At 40.7% G+C, this 16,465-nt stretch overlaps 1 protein-coding gene across 5 annotated transcripts in view; it reads right to left on the reverse strand.

The window, feature by feature from the left end:
• Positions 1–16,465, reverse strand: part of hdac4 (histone deacetylase 4) — a 132,078-nt gene that overhangs the window by 25,166 nt on the left and 90,447 nt on the right. For 4 of the 5 annotated variants that reach the window (XM_061053817.1, XM_061053818.1, XM_061053815.1 and 1 more), the window contains 8 exons: positions 10,737–11,009; positions 9,072–9,258; positions 8,436–8,569; positions 7,170–7,272; positions 5,321–5,367; positions 2,491–2,598; positions 573–628; positions 375–462 (listed from right to left, as the gene is read on the reverse strand). In XM_061053817.1, the coding sequence (XP_060909800.1) occupies positions 375–462; positions 573–628; positions 2,491–2,598; positions 5,321–5,367; positions 7,170–7,272; positions 8,436–8,569; positions 9,072–9,258; positions 10,737–11,009 (996 nt within the window). The remainder of the gene's footprint in view (positions 1–374; positions 463–572; positions 629–2,490; positions 2,599–5,320; positions 5,368–7,169; positions 7,273–8,435; positions 8,570–9,071; positions 9,259–10,736; positions 11,010–16,465) is intronic. The other variant, XM_061053816.1, reaches the window with a different exon arrangement.

Raw genomic sequence — 16,465 nt, forward strand, 5'->3', positions numbered from 1 at the left:
ATCTTTTAAATTAAAAACATGTGCAAAAAGATTTATCAACAGTCAATGTAATCCCTCCCTTTAGTTGTAAGCAGAAGAAGATATTTTACATCTGATAGTGTGACAGCAGCTGTCCTCTCTTCAGATTCTTCTGTTAAAATCTATTCTTTGAGGTGATCAAAAGAATCCCTCTTCAATGTTGCATCAATACCTCAAGTCCATGTTTTCAAGGCTTTTATGCTAGGTTGTAATCTATCTTTATTTGTATCAAGCCAATTCAAAATAAATTCTACCTCAAGACTCTTTTCATAAAGAGCAGGTCAAGACCATAGTTTTTGTTTTATTATTTACAAAGGTGTGAATTTAAGCACCCGCTGGGTGTCAGAGGAACTCACCCAGTCCACGATGAGGATTTTGCTGACATTGAGCCTCTGCTGCAGCAGCTTGACAGCTATGGCGACGGAGTTGAAGTAGCAGAACCCCCTGAAAATGGTCAGAGAGCGGTAAAATAAGACAATGTATGAAACGAGGAAAAACTGCATAAGAAAATAAAGACATTGAGAAACTTCTGATAAATGTGCTTTTATACTTACATGGGCGTGCTCTCCTCTGCATGGTGTCCTGGTGGTCGAACTACAGCAAAACCATTCTGACAGGAAAAAAACAAAAAAAAACATTTGATATACAGCATGATTCAAACAGTGGTTAATAAACAGACCTAAACCCTCTACTGATAATATGTTTCCCTTATCTAAGACTGAGGTATTGGATAATGCTGATACATCTCCCTTGCTTTTTCTTATCATCCGGTCCTCCTCTCAGGATGGTGTTGATGCACAAAGCAAAACAACATAACTACATCATTTAAAGGAGAAATAATTCACCAGCAAACCTGTTTCCCTCACAACTATTTTCCTAAAAATGTCACATCCTAAGTTAAATATCTGTTTCTCAGTGGACGAGTAATGCCAAAGTGTGCATGTACACACACAGAAACAGATGCTAACATCGGGTCAACTAAGGGGAGCTTTCTTAAGGCAGAGACCAGCGGGACTCCCAGCAACTGCTTTTTGGGTCTCCGACTACTACGTGGGGACATTAGATAGATGTTCAGGCTGATGTAGAGCGAAGCAGGCTGGGCTAATGATGTTGAGTCAGCTGCTGTGGATTAGCAGCCGGCCGGGAGTTTATTGTAGAGACAACTGCCTCAGCTGGTTTGAAGACGCTCCGTTAAGGCTGGCTGCATGTTACACTGTGTAAGAAGGTGTATGAGATACAAAGAGAAGGTGTAGTTCTTTCTCTATGCAGAGGAAAAATAACAATGGATCAAAATAGATGTATGGAGGGAGAGAGAGAGAGAGAGAGAGAAGCAGATGGAGTAACAGACGTGTGAGTGTGGAGTAGATTTATGGCATTCTGTGGAGTTCAGAGAGTTGCTGGTGCAGGTGGAATTTGGTCATTTTGCTGTGAAGGATCCTCAAAGGACCATCTGTATGTGTAAGCATGTGCAGGAGCATGTGTGTGTGTCTGCAAGAGTGTGTGTACGAATGTGTAGATAGAGTGAGTAAGTGTTAAGATCTGGTTAAGCTGAGGGCAAGTCAATACCTGTGAACTTTGACCTACAGTAAGTTTCAGAGTGTTTTCCCTCCTGTGTGTTTGAGCCATTATGTTTTCCTATTAAGCTCAGATATTCCTAATCAAACTTTCTGTATCAAACAAAAGATGACACCATTTTAACTTCATAGTAATAATTCAAACATGTAGAAGAGGTTATAAACACTGGAACACAAATCTAAAATCCATGTGTGTTTTTCGATTTATGTGGTACTGTCACGCAGAGTACCGTCATTAGTCTGTGGTGTGTTGGTGCTAAGCTAACGCAAAGTGCGACTGCTGCTCTGCAGGTGGTTGTGGTGTAATGCCAATAAAGCAGGCCTGTTAGCGGGGTCTGTTGGCGTTTGCGGTGCCCGTGCGCCGGGCCTCCCTGCTGGGTTCAAACAGTAAGCTGCTTTTGCCACAGACACAGGAAGGCTGGCTGGTGGGCAAGGCATGACGGGGGAGGGGACTTGTGTCTGGAAGGTGCTAACGAGACTTTGGTATGGATGTTTCTGGAAGGAAAGTAACTTTACTTTTTTCTTGATTTTTTGGGGGAGAGGATGGATAGTTCAACACTTTAGGATATTGCTTCCATTTACTAGTGATATATAGTTAATGCATTTTGAATATTTGGATTAACACAACAAGTATACAATAGTGCATGTTCAAAGAGCGTTAACTTTGTGTTGAAATTTATCAAAAGACAGTAAAAAGAAACTCAAAAGATCTAGTTGCAGATTTCTTTTGAATGGATCCAATCTGAGCTTTTTTCATGTTGGCTCCTTCTTAAAGGTTGTCAAACACATAAATGGCAAATAATAGGTTGAAACAAACAACATCCTTTTGTAATCTTAATACCAAACAAACAGCTGGGACTTTGCTGCTCAATGGTCTCCACACAGTATCCCAGCTTACCTTCAGTTCTCCAGATGCTACTTTGAAGACCAGCTCCACCACGGAGCCGACGGCCAGTCGAGCTGCACTGGATGAATGGACCTCATTCCAAATAGTGTCACTGTCCACCTACAAAACACAAACACACACATATTGTTTTTTTTTTAAAGGCAGATAAAGTCTGTTACCTTGTTCTGTTTTCCATTTATTTAAGGATGTTTGATTGGCTGTAAAACTTTGAGAACGTTTGCTATTATTTGGCTTGTGTCATTTCTCTGAGTCAAAGTCTTTGAAAGTGGCAATTTAGAGACTGCTGGAACATGTTTTCACTGACATGAACAGAAAACAATAGAAAGAGAATCTGTGAGGCAGCAACACATATTTAGAAGCTTACTCATACAGGCAAATGGTCAAAACGTCATCTACTAAGAGTGACTAAAATAGAATAGCGAGCATATTGATCGAGTAAATTAGTAAAAAATGGATGATGGCAATTTAAGATTATCATCGTTTGTCATGAATAAGGTTTTAGAACTGACTGAATGTATTTGAGTTTGTTTGGAGTAAGCCCTACATTTACTGGTCAAGCCTGATTAATGCTGAGTCATGCTTGGCCCTCTGCCCCAAACACAACAGTACATACACATGCATGCATTACAAACCCAAGGAACCAAAAAATTCTATGGGATTGATTTTAAGCAGGGGCATGCACAGGATAATATACACACCCTCTGTCAGGCATGTCAGTTACTGCAGGCAGATGGAAGATATGATAAACACTGAGAGAAGACGCTGGCAGAGGAAAAGAAGAAAAGGAAGGTCCGTGTGTCAGTGTGTTTGAACTGTACACACATGTGTGGAGGGGCTGATTCCAGAGATGTAAAGAAAACACTGGACTTTTTCTTGTTTGAATATATTCACTTTAACCTGCCAGTCAGCCTGCTCTGTCAGGCAGCCGGCCTTTACATCCACACCGACCGCCTTTTTGACCGTTAACTGGCCATGCTGTGCACTAACCAAGTCCCATTCCTTCAACCTAGTAAGCTTGTTAAGTGACTTAACAGCTTTTCAGACACCCAGCCTCTTGTCTCCAGTGACGGGAGTGATCAAGGCTGGAGGAGTTCTCCATAATAACATCCACACGGAAGAAAAAAGTCTCTTTTTAAGCTGAGCCAAGAAGGACTTTGTCATGAAATAAAACTGTGCCGAATTTCCCAGAGACTTAAAGCTAAAAAGGAGGTAGAGAGTGTGCTTGTTGAGTGATAGATGGTGCTGAGTGTAGCGAGAGAAACCGAGGATAGGAAGACACTACGTAGAAGTCCAGTCAGTGATTGAGTGAGGAAACAAATAAAGAGCCATGTGAGTGAAATGGGAAACTGAATCATACATACAAGTCAAGTAAATGAGCACAAACTGATGCTGTTCTACAGCAGCATGAGGACACTGAGTGGTTTATTATTTCCCATGTTAATGCATTTTGCCTTAAGCCAGGAGTGGCACAAAAGCAAGTCAGGAAAAAGTGAAAGGGAAGAATTGTGTGTCTTTGTTTGTGCGTGTGAGTGTGTGTGTCAGAGGTAAGAAAAAGAGCGGGAACGTGCTGGTATGAGGGAATGACGGCTCTCCGCAGGCTGACAGCCTAATTTCAGCCCCCTTCCTCTGTAAATGGGTGTGTGGGTGACTTGTGAGTGTGTGTATGACAGGAAGACAACAATTTAGACCTATTTGCTGTTATAAAGAGCATAACAGAGAGGCAAGGAGCCCCAGAGTCGTCTTGTTCCCACCAAGGCAGCAGCAGTGGGGGGGGGGGGGGGGGTGAAACGAGGGGAAAAGAAAGAAAAAGAGGGCTGGGAGGTATGGATGGCATGTAATAAAGTTAGAGATGCAGAAAGAGCAAGTAAAAGGTGAAGTAGGTGAAGGTGGGTGGGAGGCCTGGAGCTGCACTAGTTCTTTGGGTGGGTGGGGGGGGGGGGGGGGGGGGGGGGGGGGGGGAAGGCAACAACAAAACCCAAGCAACGATGCAGAAACAGACACATACAGGCAGGTGTGAGACATATCCGTTTCAAAAGGCATCGCTTCCAACTCTGACTAACCATCTAAATGATTGCATTAGCACACACACGTCCTAAAACACAGTGCTTTGCACACAAACAAAAACATACCCCCCACCAAATCAATGCACACACACACGCACACACACATAAATACAGAGCTCGTATGCCTGAAAACATCTGGATATAATTACAAACGCGGAGGAAAGGCAAGCAACCGCTTTTGTTGCCTCTGGTCCTCGACGGGCGGTGTTTGTGTGTGTGCGAGCTCGTATGTGTATGCTAGTGTGTTACATCTGTGTGTGCGTGTTTGTGTGTGTATGCTAGTGTGTTACGTCTGTGTGTGCGTGTTTGTGTGTGTTTTCTAGAGTGTTACATCTGTGTGTGCATGTTTGTGTGTGTATGCGAGTGTGTTACATCTGTGTGTGCATGTTTGTGTGTTACATCTGTGTGTGCGTGTTCGTTTGGTGAAACAGGAAAAAATTATTTCGGCAGGGGGCAGAGAGTGAGTGAGCAAAGGGACACACAGATATTGTACCAGTACTTGATGATTCTGAAACTATGCCTATTTGTTTTGCAGAGTTAGAGGGAGCAATGCCAGCTGGGTATTGATTAGATTAGCACAATGCTGTAAAAACCTAATAGTCTATTACAACAATTTTCCACTGAATAAACAATCTTGACTAACACAGACGATTTCCAAGTAATGTATCAGAAACACAAATGACCAATACCTCATTACAGAGAGAATATTTGTGAGATGACTAGAGCATGATTTTGTGAATGGAAAACAAGGAACTTACCCCAATTCCTCCGCATGGTAACCTCACAAACATGGGATTCACTGAACCTGGGACAGAAAGAACATTGAGAATTAGAAAGTCTGATCGGGAAATAGAGAAAGAAAGAAAGAGCAAAAGTTAACCAGGTGAAGAGGTAACGTTCTGAACTCACAGCCACAATCAGGGGCATGACCCCCAAAAATGCACATTTGACTTCCTGACCTAATTGAACAGCACTAGTACACAGGGGCATGCTTTAATTGGGCGAGGTGAAGAAGAAAAAAGTATCATATTTCCCTGATAATCAAACCCTCTCCTCTCTTCTTCAAGGTTTCAGGTCGACAGGATCTGTTTCTTTAAAAGAAACTGGAAACGAATGGACTTGACTTTTCTTACAGGTCAGCAAATAAATCCAGCTCATCTGGAAATAAAAATCAACTCTGTGTTACATGGCTGACAGCATGAGACCTCACTCCTTTTTGATTTGTTCCTCTGTAGTTAATCACCTGATCAACCTCACCGGCTTCACTCAGCAACTGAATGATCAGCACCTGAGATCTGGTTTAGTTTTGTTGAGTTTATTTGTTTGGCACATCCAATTTGTCCAATCCTCACCCCCACCGTGTTCATTAAATTCAGTTTTCTTTTGTTGTTATAAAATAAGCCTTTTCTTATTGATAACAACAACTCTTTGGCTTTGTTGGTTCTTTGGTTGTCATTTACGTCTCTGCTGTTACCAGGGACGTAAAATCTGCATGACTTCACCTTTATTTTTATTGTTTGTTTTAGCAGCAAACAAAACTTTTATGTCAAACAGTTTTTATCTGCGCAGATGTTGGAATCTGAAGCTTTACCCATTCAATGTGTTTTTAAGCAAAAACTGCCCCAGAAAAGTTCAGAACATCAAACTAATGTCTATCCAGTGTTGACAAGTGGATTAGTGTAAAGTTTCATGAGCACAACAGCAGAGTCTAAAGTAAACAGGGCAGAGCATGATGCTCTTAATGCAAAGGTTAGAGGTCCAAGTCTCATTCAGCCACCTGCTGCAGAAAAAGAAACAAACCCTAACCACACATTTAATACCGTGTCTATGATTATGTTAATCCTTGACTAGTTGTCACCTTACTGGGTTTCTAACATGTTTTCATTTCACCTGCTTTCTCCCTCCACCTGTACACTCAACCTTACACAGGAGTATCTGGTAATCCTCCGGTGGAAGCAGTAAAAATAAGAGGAATTTATGTCTCCACTGGAATGAAAGCTAAGATGACCACTGGGGTTTGCCCCCTCAAGTTTTTGCACATGCGCTGAAGCACACACACACACACACACACACACACACACACACTGAGAGAGAGACTGTGCTGGCTACACCTGCACTTTAAGCCACAAAGCTCAAAGCTAAGTGACTAAGCAGCCTGTGTGACTTCAAGTTAACAAGCGTCAATAGGTCCTCACCTTAACGTTACACCTCCAGGGCTTTATTAGATTGGACCTTTTGTTGCGACGCGGTTTAAGCATTAAAACAGATTCTTTAAACAGACCCTCCTCATTCTGTTTGCAATGCTGTCGGCTCATTACTTTATAAATACATGTATGCAAGTCAATTGAAATGTCAAGTGTCTTATCCTTTATGAAGTAATACTGTGTGCTAATCTTTAGCTCTTTGTTTAAGTAATGTGAGAAATCTGCTGTATCATTTATCTCAACACACCTGCTAAAATGTGACTTTAAAGGAATAAGATGAGCCAGGTATACAACCACATGACTTGCAGGAAGCCTCCGCATCAAAACTGTGGCTGCTATGTTGGATAAAATATAAGAGGCTTTGTTTGTGAATTGGTGTGTGTCTCCATCAATGGATGCTTACAATCTAGTTTTTGCCTCAGAGGGTTGGTTCCATACAGCAGGACATGGGCTTCGGAGTGGACCATCTGCAGTTCTTCCAGTGAGGCCTTCCTCCCTCGGATACACTGGTCACAGAGCAGGACGAAGGAGAAGACATGGATGGAAAAGGAGAAGACGGTGTGAGACAAATTATGTATTTTGGTTAAATCTTAATTTTCACCATTCAGCTGTCAGAGACACACAACAAGATGACAATGTCTGGCATAGAAGGCGAAATAAAGAGAGGAAAATTGCATAGAAAATATGCATTTAGAAGTTTAACCTACAATGAATGTTTTTTAAATGGTAAAACCAGGTGTTCGACAAATGGCCACACACTGCCCCCCTCTGGTCATCAATAAAAATACACTTCAGAGTTTTACAATTTGGCTCTTTAACTGTATTTTATTTTTAACAGAGAGACACAAACAATAGCTTTACATGTTAAATATTTAAATACAGCTTCTGCTTTTCAAACTTGTCTCAAACATATCTTTACAGACATGCCTTTTTGCCTCACAGCCTTTTGCTTGTTTCCATATATTTTATATTAATTTCCTTTTTTTTGTCTATAAGGTGGTTGAAGTGAGTGATTTGTTTGCTTTATGATTTTTTTTATGCTTTCTTTGAAAGCATTTTGTGCTCTTAGCTTGAAAAAGATGACTGTTCAAATAAATGAAAAACCAATAATGTCAACATAAATAAATAAATGTGTTAGAAACCAAATAATTTTATTTTATGGCATTGACATGGACACCATTAAATATAATAAGTATGCAGTGTGTTTTTCAATCAATCAATCAATCAATCAGCAGATCTATATTTGTAAAGTGCCTATCGATACATTTTTTTTATCTCAAGACACTTTCCAAACAGAGCAGGTCTAGAACGTGCCCTTTATTATTTCTTTTTACAAAGACCAAACATGAATCCATCTTGTGCACCAAACAACATTTAGCAAAGTTACAGTGGGGAGAAAACACTGCTTTCTAACAGTCAGAAACCTCAAGCAGAACCAGACTCATGAATCGTGCTCTTCTAAGTTTTGGCCTTTTTTTCTCAATATGCATTCAAAGAAGGAATAGTAAAGTAATGTAAATTTCATTTTTTTTTATCTAGCAGTTTTATGCGTCTGAGGACTTTTTTTTATACTATTCATGGGACATTCTGTAATCTTTCCAACACACTGTTCAGCATTTTTAAAGTCATGGGTCCATTAATCTGTGTTCAGGTGTAGCTGTGGCCTTACCTCACAGTGAGCCCTGAGGCCTGTTTCCTGCAGTCTGGACCAGATACTCTGGATACGTCCAGCATGTTCTGGGTGGCTGGTGGTGTTACCGCACATACACTGGTGCTTCTGCATCAATGAGTCATACACCAGACCTGAAAAATACACACGGCAATCACCCATAAACATACTTAGTCTGAGAGTAATTGTGTACTTTTGACAACAATAGAATAAACACTTGTCAAAACAAGAGTCCTATAATCCCAAATGAATCTCATGGTGTGATTGTTGGTCATGAAATGGATCTGTCTCATTATGAACTAAAGGTCATATAAGGAGCTTCTAAAGAGATGAGGTGATTCTGTGCAGTAAATTACACTTGTAGCGTTCTATATTGTCAAGGGGCACAGAATACCTAGCAACAGCCCTGTCGATACACACAACCTCTGTATGCTGGCTCATCATGCTGTGCAGTTCTAGGAAATTGTTTCCTCTAACCTGCAATCAGCAGGATGAAAGTGTTTATCTAGATTGTTGTTTACAACTCTACTTTATGACAGATCTCTGTGGGAGAGCAGTGCAAACACCAATAAAGAGTACCATATTCAACAGTGTGTATGCAGGAGGCCTATCTTTTTTTTTTATTTCTCTGCAAACCTGTGGTGAAGCGAGGCTTGGCAGGCGGATCCTGAACTACCAGAGGGAAGGAGGCGGAGGCTGGAGACGACTGAGCCCGGGAGAGGGGGCGGTGTCCTGCAAAGCTCACTGACAACCCGGCTGCTTCCATAGACGCTTGGTAGTTCCTCAACTGGTGGATCCGCTGCTGCTCTAACAGCAGGGCCTGCTTCTCACACACAAACACAAACAGAGTGGAATTAACTATGCTGGACTGCAGTTACAATCTCCGGCCAGTAGATGGCATTAGATTCTTGCAAATACAAAGCAGCTGAAATTACGCACATTCTTTTGTTGAGTTGATATTGTGTTACACAGTCAGTCACCACTTTTCTGTACCCCAGTGTTCACATGACAACTGTAGATAGTAAGAGGATCTGTCTAATACTCATATGACAGATTACTAACCTAGAGGTGATTTTTTTTGCGAGTCTTCCATTGAAAAAACTAAAACATAAGCTGTCTTTTGACAAGGATAATGGATGCTATTAATTTAAAACTACTGCGTGACTTCACAAGATGATTACTCTTTTCTGGAGAAGCCTAAAACACCTGACAAATAAAAATCTATCAAAATGATTTCATATAGCAAATTAAGAGAAACATCTTTTTTTTAAGTGTGATTCATTATTTTAATTGAAAGTATCTTACACAGGCAATTAGAAACTTCACCCTTTCATCTTTAAGTACTCGAGTAAAAAGATTAAGGGTCATCTTTCCGAGTCTCACAGAGAAATCCTGTTCAATTCCGATGGGCGTGTCTGCTTACACTATGGGCACCATGGCGACAGTGAGAGGAGCGCCTGATTGAATTTGGCTGAGCGGACAGAAGGGATGGGCTTGACAGATGAGGACATGGTGTCCTGACTCTTTACTGTTTTCTGTATGAGTGTGTGTTTGTGGCCACTGAATGAGTGCGAGCAATATGCAGATACAGAATGTAGGTTTTATGTGTCCATGGACAAGTTGCATAACTGGATAGTGAGTGTGCAACAGAGGGTTTTTGTGTGGGTGTACAGTGATTTTTTTAAAAGCAGGAGGATGTGATGGTCCATATGGAGTTGTGCTAGGTAGTAGTGTGGAGGAGGAACACATGCCCCAAGTCATTCATAGAAAACTCACCACTATGCTTTAGTAGAACATGTGTAATGTGTGTTTATACCTTTTGCATGACTCAAGGAAAACATGCAAATACATCTTTAAGTTATTCTGGAGAGTGGGCTGCACAGATAGTCTGGAAGAAAGGCAGATCGAATGTGGAGTGTAGTATTACAGTCACTCACTACAAGCTCCATCTGTCACTGCTGTCGGATATTTCTCATCCTTTTTCATTTGAAAAGATTCAACAGAACTATGAGGTGATCATTCACTGGCTCCTCCATAGTGTCTTGTTGTAGCCACTATGAACCCAATAGCATTTAGATGATTAAATAATGATGAAGAAATGGGAATTGTATCAAATGGCTACTTTGAACCAAATCACAGCAGATTGATTGTGTGGATTCTGCATTTTAATTGACTCCAATTTCATGCCCAGTAAATCTTGAGTTGTCCTCCTAATCTTTATCTTGATACGGCTGTTCCTGTTCCTTGATTTTACCTCCAAGTATAACCATCATTCATATCTTACTAAGACCGCCTGCTTACCTGTCTGAACAGGAAGTCCTGCTCAGCCTGTCTCTCCCTCTGCTCCCTGTCTTCATGCTCTTGGGGGTCTGGGGGCTCCTGCTTGATGACCAGCCCCCGCAGAGGACCAGTCTCAGGCACGGACGTAGAGGACGACGACGAAGACGAGGTGGAGAGCCCCTGGTGCTCCCTGAGTTCCTCTTCTGTCTCCTCAGGGTGACTCTGGTGCTGCCGGGCGGGTCCTGAGGGGCCGGAGGATGCGACTGAGACCTGATCACCAGGCTTGGACATAATCTAGGAGGGAATAGGGAAGTTCAGGGGAAATGGTCTACAGAGAATTGCTCCCATTTTTACTGATTCTGGTACTATGCATGCTTAAAATTAAATGTAAGACTGTATCAACCAGGGGGAAAAATAACAATAAGGTAATGAGATATTACAGCCCAGAGTTTTGTCTGCAGCCATCACATGAGCCTGCATACAACCACAACAACCTTAATCCATAACTTGAGTTGACTATTCCATCCCTACTGCACTGTGATCGGCTAAAAGCAAGGTACTGTCATTACTTTACGTAAAGGCGACACCTTCACATGAAACCAACTATCGTCCACTGACTTAATATTTTAAACATAACAATGAATGCTTCCTAATTAAAAACACATTCAGGTCATCAGTTGGTACGTGGTTAGAATTGTGAAACTCTGGCACTTTTGTGTGGTTGAGGTCCAACACTACTGGAAAGAAATCTGTGTTTTGGGCTTGAACTTTACTTTACTTGAACAGAATGCACTTGCTGTACCGGGTGAAAAAAAAAAAAGCTTCAAGGGTAGAAAGCTGACAGGTAAACATTGAGGCAACAAATTCCAGTCAATCTCTGCATAGTAGGATGGGATGAGTCAATGTATTGAAGGGAAAACATCAAGGTAGGGTAGCTGCACCTAATTTTTGCATTCAGGTTAATATGATTATATACATTAGATACGTTTTGGAAAAAGTCATAAAACAAGGAGTCAGAATCCATCAGGACAAAAAGGGAAACATTTGTTTGAACAGCATGAGAAAAGAGGGTTGAGAAGACGGAGAGGATCAAGGCGAACATCAGGGACAAAAATGTTTTAGAAAACGGGCTCAACATAAACAAGTGGTAGTCTGCTGCATATCTGATTTGAGTCCAAAAACAGCTGACTGATCTGCTCAGCACAAAGAACAATGTAAAAGAGCCAAAGTTTAACCAAACAAAAGCTAACATCATACCTTTTGTACACATGGAGATAAACTGAACCTGTAATCTGAACTCTAATAGAGTATTTGTTTATTTAAGATACTTCTCAATGAATCCCAGTAACTATCTTTTAAATAAAGGTAGGCAATTTTTTTTTTTTTTTTGCCCGGGCCTGAACAAGGGGAGAAAACCATTTAAAAAGACCTGAGAGAGAAAGAGAGGAAGAATTGCAGAGGGGCGATTGTGGGAATCTTGTTGTGGCAGCTGTCCCTGTCGTCAAAGACCTCAACCTTGATGTGTAGGTCACGATTGGAGTGGACCACTGTTTGTGTACGGAACACACACACACACACACACACACACACACACACACACACACACACACACACACACACACACACACACACACACACACACACACACACACACACACACACACACACACACACACACACACACACACACACACACACACACACACACACACACACACACACACACACACACACACACACTTGGCTGGCAAATTGCCCAGGGAACAGTCCATTGACGTCAGAGACGAGCTCTTGCCTCATCCCTGTCCCTCTTCTCCAAACAAACTCAAAACATTCATCCACTCCTGCTGCACTGACTCTCACTCTTCCTTTCTCTTGTGTTGTTTCTCTCCTTTTCTCCCTCCTTCCAGCCCTCCTCTTTAACAGAGGAAATAGTTGCTGGGATATGAACCATGAGGGGGGGGGGGGACACACTACATAAGCCTGTTGAATCAGTTGAGAGACAGAGAGCAGGAGGTGGAGACGAGAGGGTGATAGTATACATGTACACTTGACAATAATTGACTCTAGTCACTATTTGTCTTTACTTTGTACTCCCTTTAACAATAATAAGTAAGTGTATGACCTTATTGTCTAAGCTGTTTCAGGTAACTAATAGTTGAGCTACGCTTGGAACTGTTTCAAGATTCTGTCATTCCTTTCTTTGCTGCCAACATTTCCAACTGTTGAAGCCAACGTGTAAGGTAGCAGGAAGGCCCCTTTATAGTGCCGACTTATCTAAGAATATGCAAATGTCAACCAGGAAAGAAGGGATGTGGATGATTCATTTATGACAAAGTGGTGGATGTCCTATGGTGAATAAATTAAAAGAAAACACCACGGGTACATTTGTAAAGATTGGTTTGTGACACTGATTTTTTTTTTTTTTTTACTTATCCGTATTTACCTTTATTAAAGCTCCTGTGAGGAGTTTTTTTCGCTGGTTAGTAAACAGACTGGAAGTGATACCGATGTCCTTGATGAGCTACAAAAGCAAACAAGAACATCAGTGAGAGTACAGTGATTCCCCTTCCTGTAATAATATAATGGTAACCCCCCCCCCCCCCCCCCCCCCCCCGAAGGTCAAGTTAAAAAAAAACAATTTATTATTATTATTATTATATTTTAAGATTTTTTTGGGGGCCTTTATTGTAGGGATAGGATAGTGGATAGAGTCGGAAATCAGAGAAAGAAGTCATTTAAGGATACCTTTCCGATAGAAAAGGACAGCTGTCATTAAAAGTAACACATGAACACCAAGATTCCTTCAAGTGTTTGTGTCAGCGTGTCTGCGTATCCCCCCCCCCAATGCTAGAAACCTAGGGGAAATGCTGGAGTATTGATTATTTCTATGAAGTTATTTTGAATACCTTTAACTGCAGCTGCGAGGTAGTTGGCAGGCAGAAACAGCCTTTGTTTACATTTTTCACAGTGAGTGTATCACTGTTTGACTGTTAAAAGGAAGCAGGATGAGATTGTTGTCAGTAACAATAAAGGACAAAATCTGCAGAGAGTTAAGACATACTCATTTACTCCACAGGGGGTGCAAAAACACACCCAAAAAACCTCACAGGAGTTTTAAAATAGGACTGACTCTTAGACCTGGGCAAGAATTGCAAAAACAAATACTTACAACAATAATCAGTAAAAACCACATACTGAAGGTAAAAGTAACATTATTGTTTAAGATAAAACATTTACACACAGAGAGCCTGGGCTCAAAAACTTTCACCAAATACTCAAATTCCTTCAGGGAATCTAAGTTTTGAAGTCTTAACATTTTGTGTCATTTAAGTGCAACCCTGATTTTACTGATGTTGCCATTAAAAAACTGGAATTCAGGGGTGCTGGTGGCGCAGTGGTTAGTGTGCGCGCCCCATGTATGGAGGCTGTAGTCCTTCAAGCGGGCGGCCCAGGTTCAAATCCAACCTGAGGCTCCTTTCCCGCAAGTCTCTCCCTAACTTCTGACTCTATCCACTGTCCTATCTCTCCAATAAAGGCACAAAACGGCCAAAAATTAATCTAGAAAAAAGAAATGCTGCTGTCTTAACTGCTTTGCCGCATGTTAAATAGAAAGTGAACTTTCAATGTTTTCCTCCTGAGAACCTGACTTTTTTCAGCAATCAAACGTATTTCTGGTTGTTACTTCCTCATTTCCCATCATGCTTTGTTGTTCAAAAAAGAATTAAAGAGTTAAATCAAAGCAAAGACTAGCTATGGACATGTAATTTAATCACAGTTATTGTATGTAAGAAATTGGACTTATGTAAATCATCCTTAATGACTGAGGAGCGGAATAATAATTTTAGAAAGACACACAATACATGTCAAAGAAAGTCAATTGGATTTCGCTACAAGGGAGGATAAACTGACATGTATTTGAGACAGCTGCATTTGGGCGACTGTCAGAACCCGTTTAGCAGCTGTTGCTCTTTTTACTGTAAGTGCACGCCACAAATAGCTGCATTAATTGGAAATTGGCAAGTTACAGTGCAAATACTTTGGCTGTGCATCATCTGTGCCACTATGATGCAACACAACCATGCCAGCTTATACTTGAGTAATCGCATTTTTGTGCTTTAACACAGGAACACAAAGGTGCTGGATTAGTGCTCTCAAACCACATAGTACAAGATTACACTGCCAAAATGATCTCTTGTCACTTTAAATGAGTTCTTTGGGTATTCTGGGTGGAATATAAAGCAGGTATTGAGAGTGACACTCCTATATTAAAAGACAAGTTAGAGCACTGTTTAATGATGCTGCTCATTGAATCCAAATGACCTCCTCAAGCTCGACAGAAATGTGCAACAACCACAATCCGTTCTGTCTCTTCACAGCTACAGCTTTAATTTTTTAGTGATGTTAAGTGAACATTTACAAATTGTTAAAAGCAGGATTGCTGCCTTTAATTAAAAAAGGGAGCCTTGGGGATAATGACACGAACTGACGCATCAACGTAAAAGCTTTAAATGCACCTTAAAGTAGTTACAAAAGTATTAAACAAAAAATAGGGCACAGGCAGAGGAAGGGCCTTGTAAACTCATTGTGTAGGGGAAAAAAACAGTATTCCCACCTATAGGCATTCTGAGAGGAATCAAAGCAGGAGCAGGAGGAAACCATACTAACTATACATACAGAGAGAGAGAGTCCTCAGCTGGTCGACAGACTCAAACCTGGTTCATTTATGTAAAGACAAAGGGCTTCCCACTGATGCCACTATATGCCACACAGCAGATATGCTCAATGATTTTTAATAACATTAAGCAACAACTTTGATTCAGAGTCGTGATGCAACTTGTGAACCTTGCATATTTTAAGTGTAATGTTTAAATGAGGATGATCCAGTCTTTTTTTTGCAGTTAATGGAGTTATAATCACTTATACTCACTGATTCAACAACTCGGAGCATGTGCCTTTAGAACAGACTTTTAAGAGCTCAAAGCGGTTTTAATCCTGCTAAAAAGTCATGTGCTTTGTATATCAAGATATTAGCAACCTCTGATGCATTCCAGTTGATATTTTATTACTAATTGTTTGAGAGAAGTGCCAAAGTTTTGCCCCTTGTTATCTGTGAACACGTCTTTTGCCCGTGAAATATTGGCCTTGCTGTCACTGTCTGTAAGCCACTCTTCCCTGTGCCCAGATTTTATTGGATGGTTTTCTAAATTGAAGAGGAATACAATTCAAGCAGGCAGCAGGCAAACATTACTTGTAATTTATAAGCCAATATTACATTTGTGGAATCTCTGCATTTCATTTCTCCAGATTTGTGTCGAGCATTTATGTATTAAGTGGCTGATATCCAAGTAGAATGTCCGCCAGAAAATAATGAATTAACATGGATTCATCATGAGTGGTCTACAGTATGATTATGGTACACTGAATTGAATGAGGATTCCTGTTTTATATACTCATTGAATTTAAAAAAAGAGGCCATATCATGCACACAATAATTGGAGGTATTCCTTAACGGTTAACAGTGTTTACTGCATTTTCACTCAAGATACAGGATGTTTGTTTTTGTGTGCATCCAAAAACTAAAGCAATGAAAAGTACTGAAGTAAGCTTCCTTTCTTAAATATTATAATATAAAAATACTAATAGTTTTGGTTACAGCACAGATTCTTATTTCAATTCACAATGCAAACACATTATTGTGACAGCCTGCTTAAGAGCCTTAACACAAATGAATGTAACACTTTAATAAC

This window comes from Labrus mixtus, chromosome 13, assembly GCF_963584025.1.
Source record: "Labrus mixtus chromosome 13, fLabMix1.1, whole genome shotgun sequence".
NCBI lineage: Eukaryota > Metazoa > Chordata > Actinopteri > Labriformes > Labridae > Labrus > Labrus mixtus.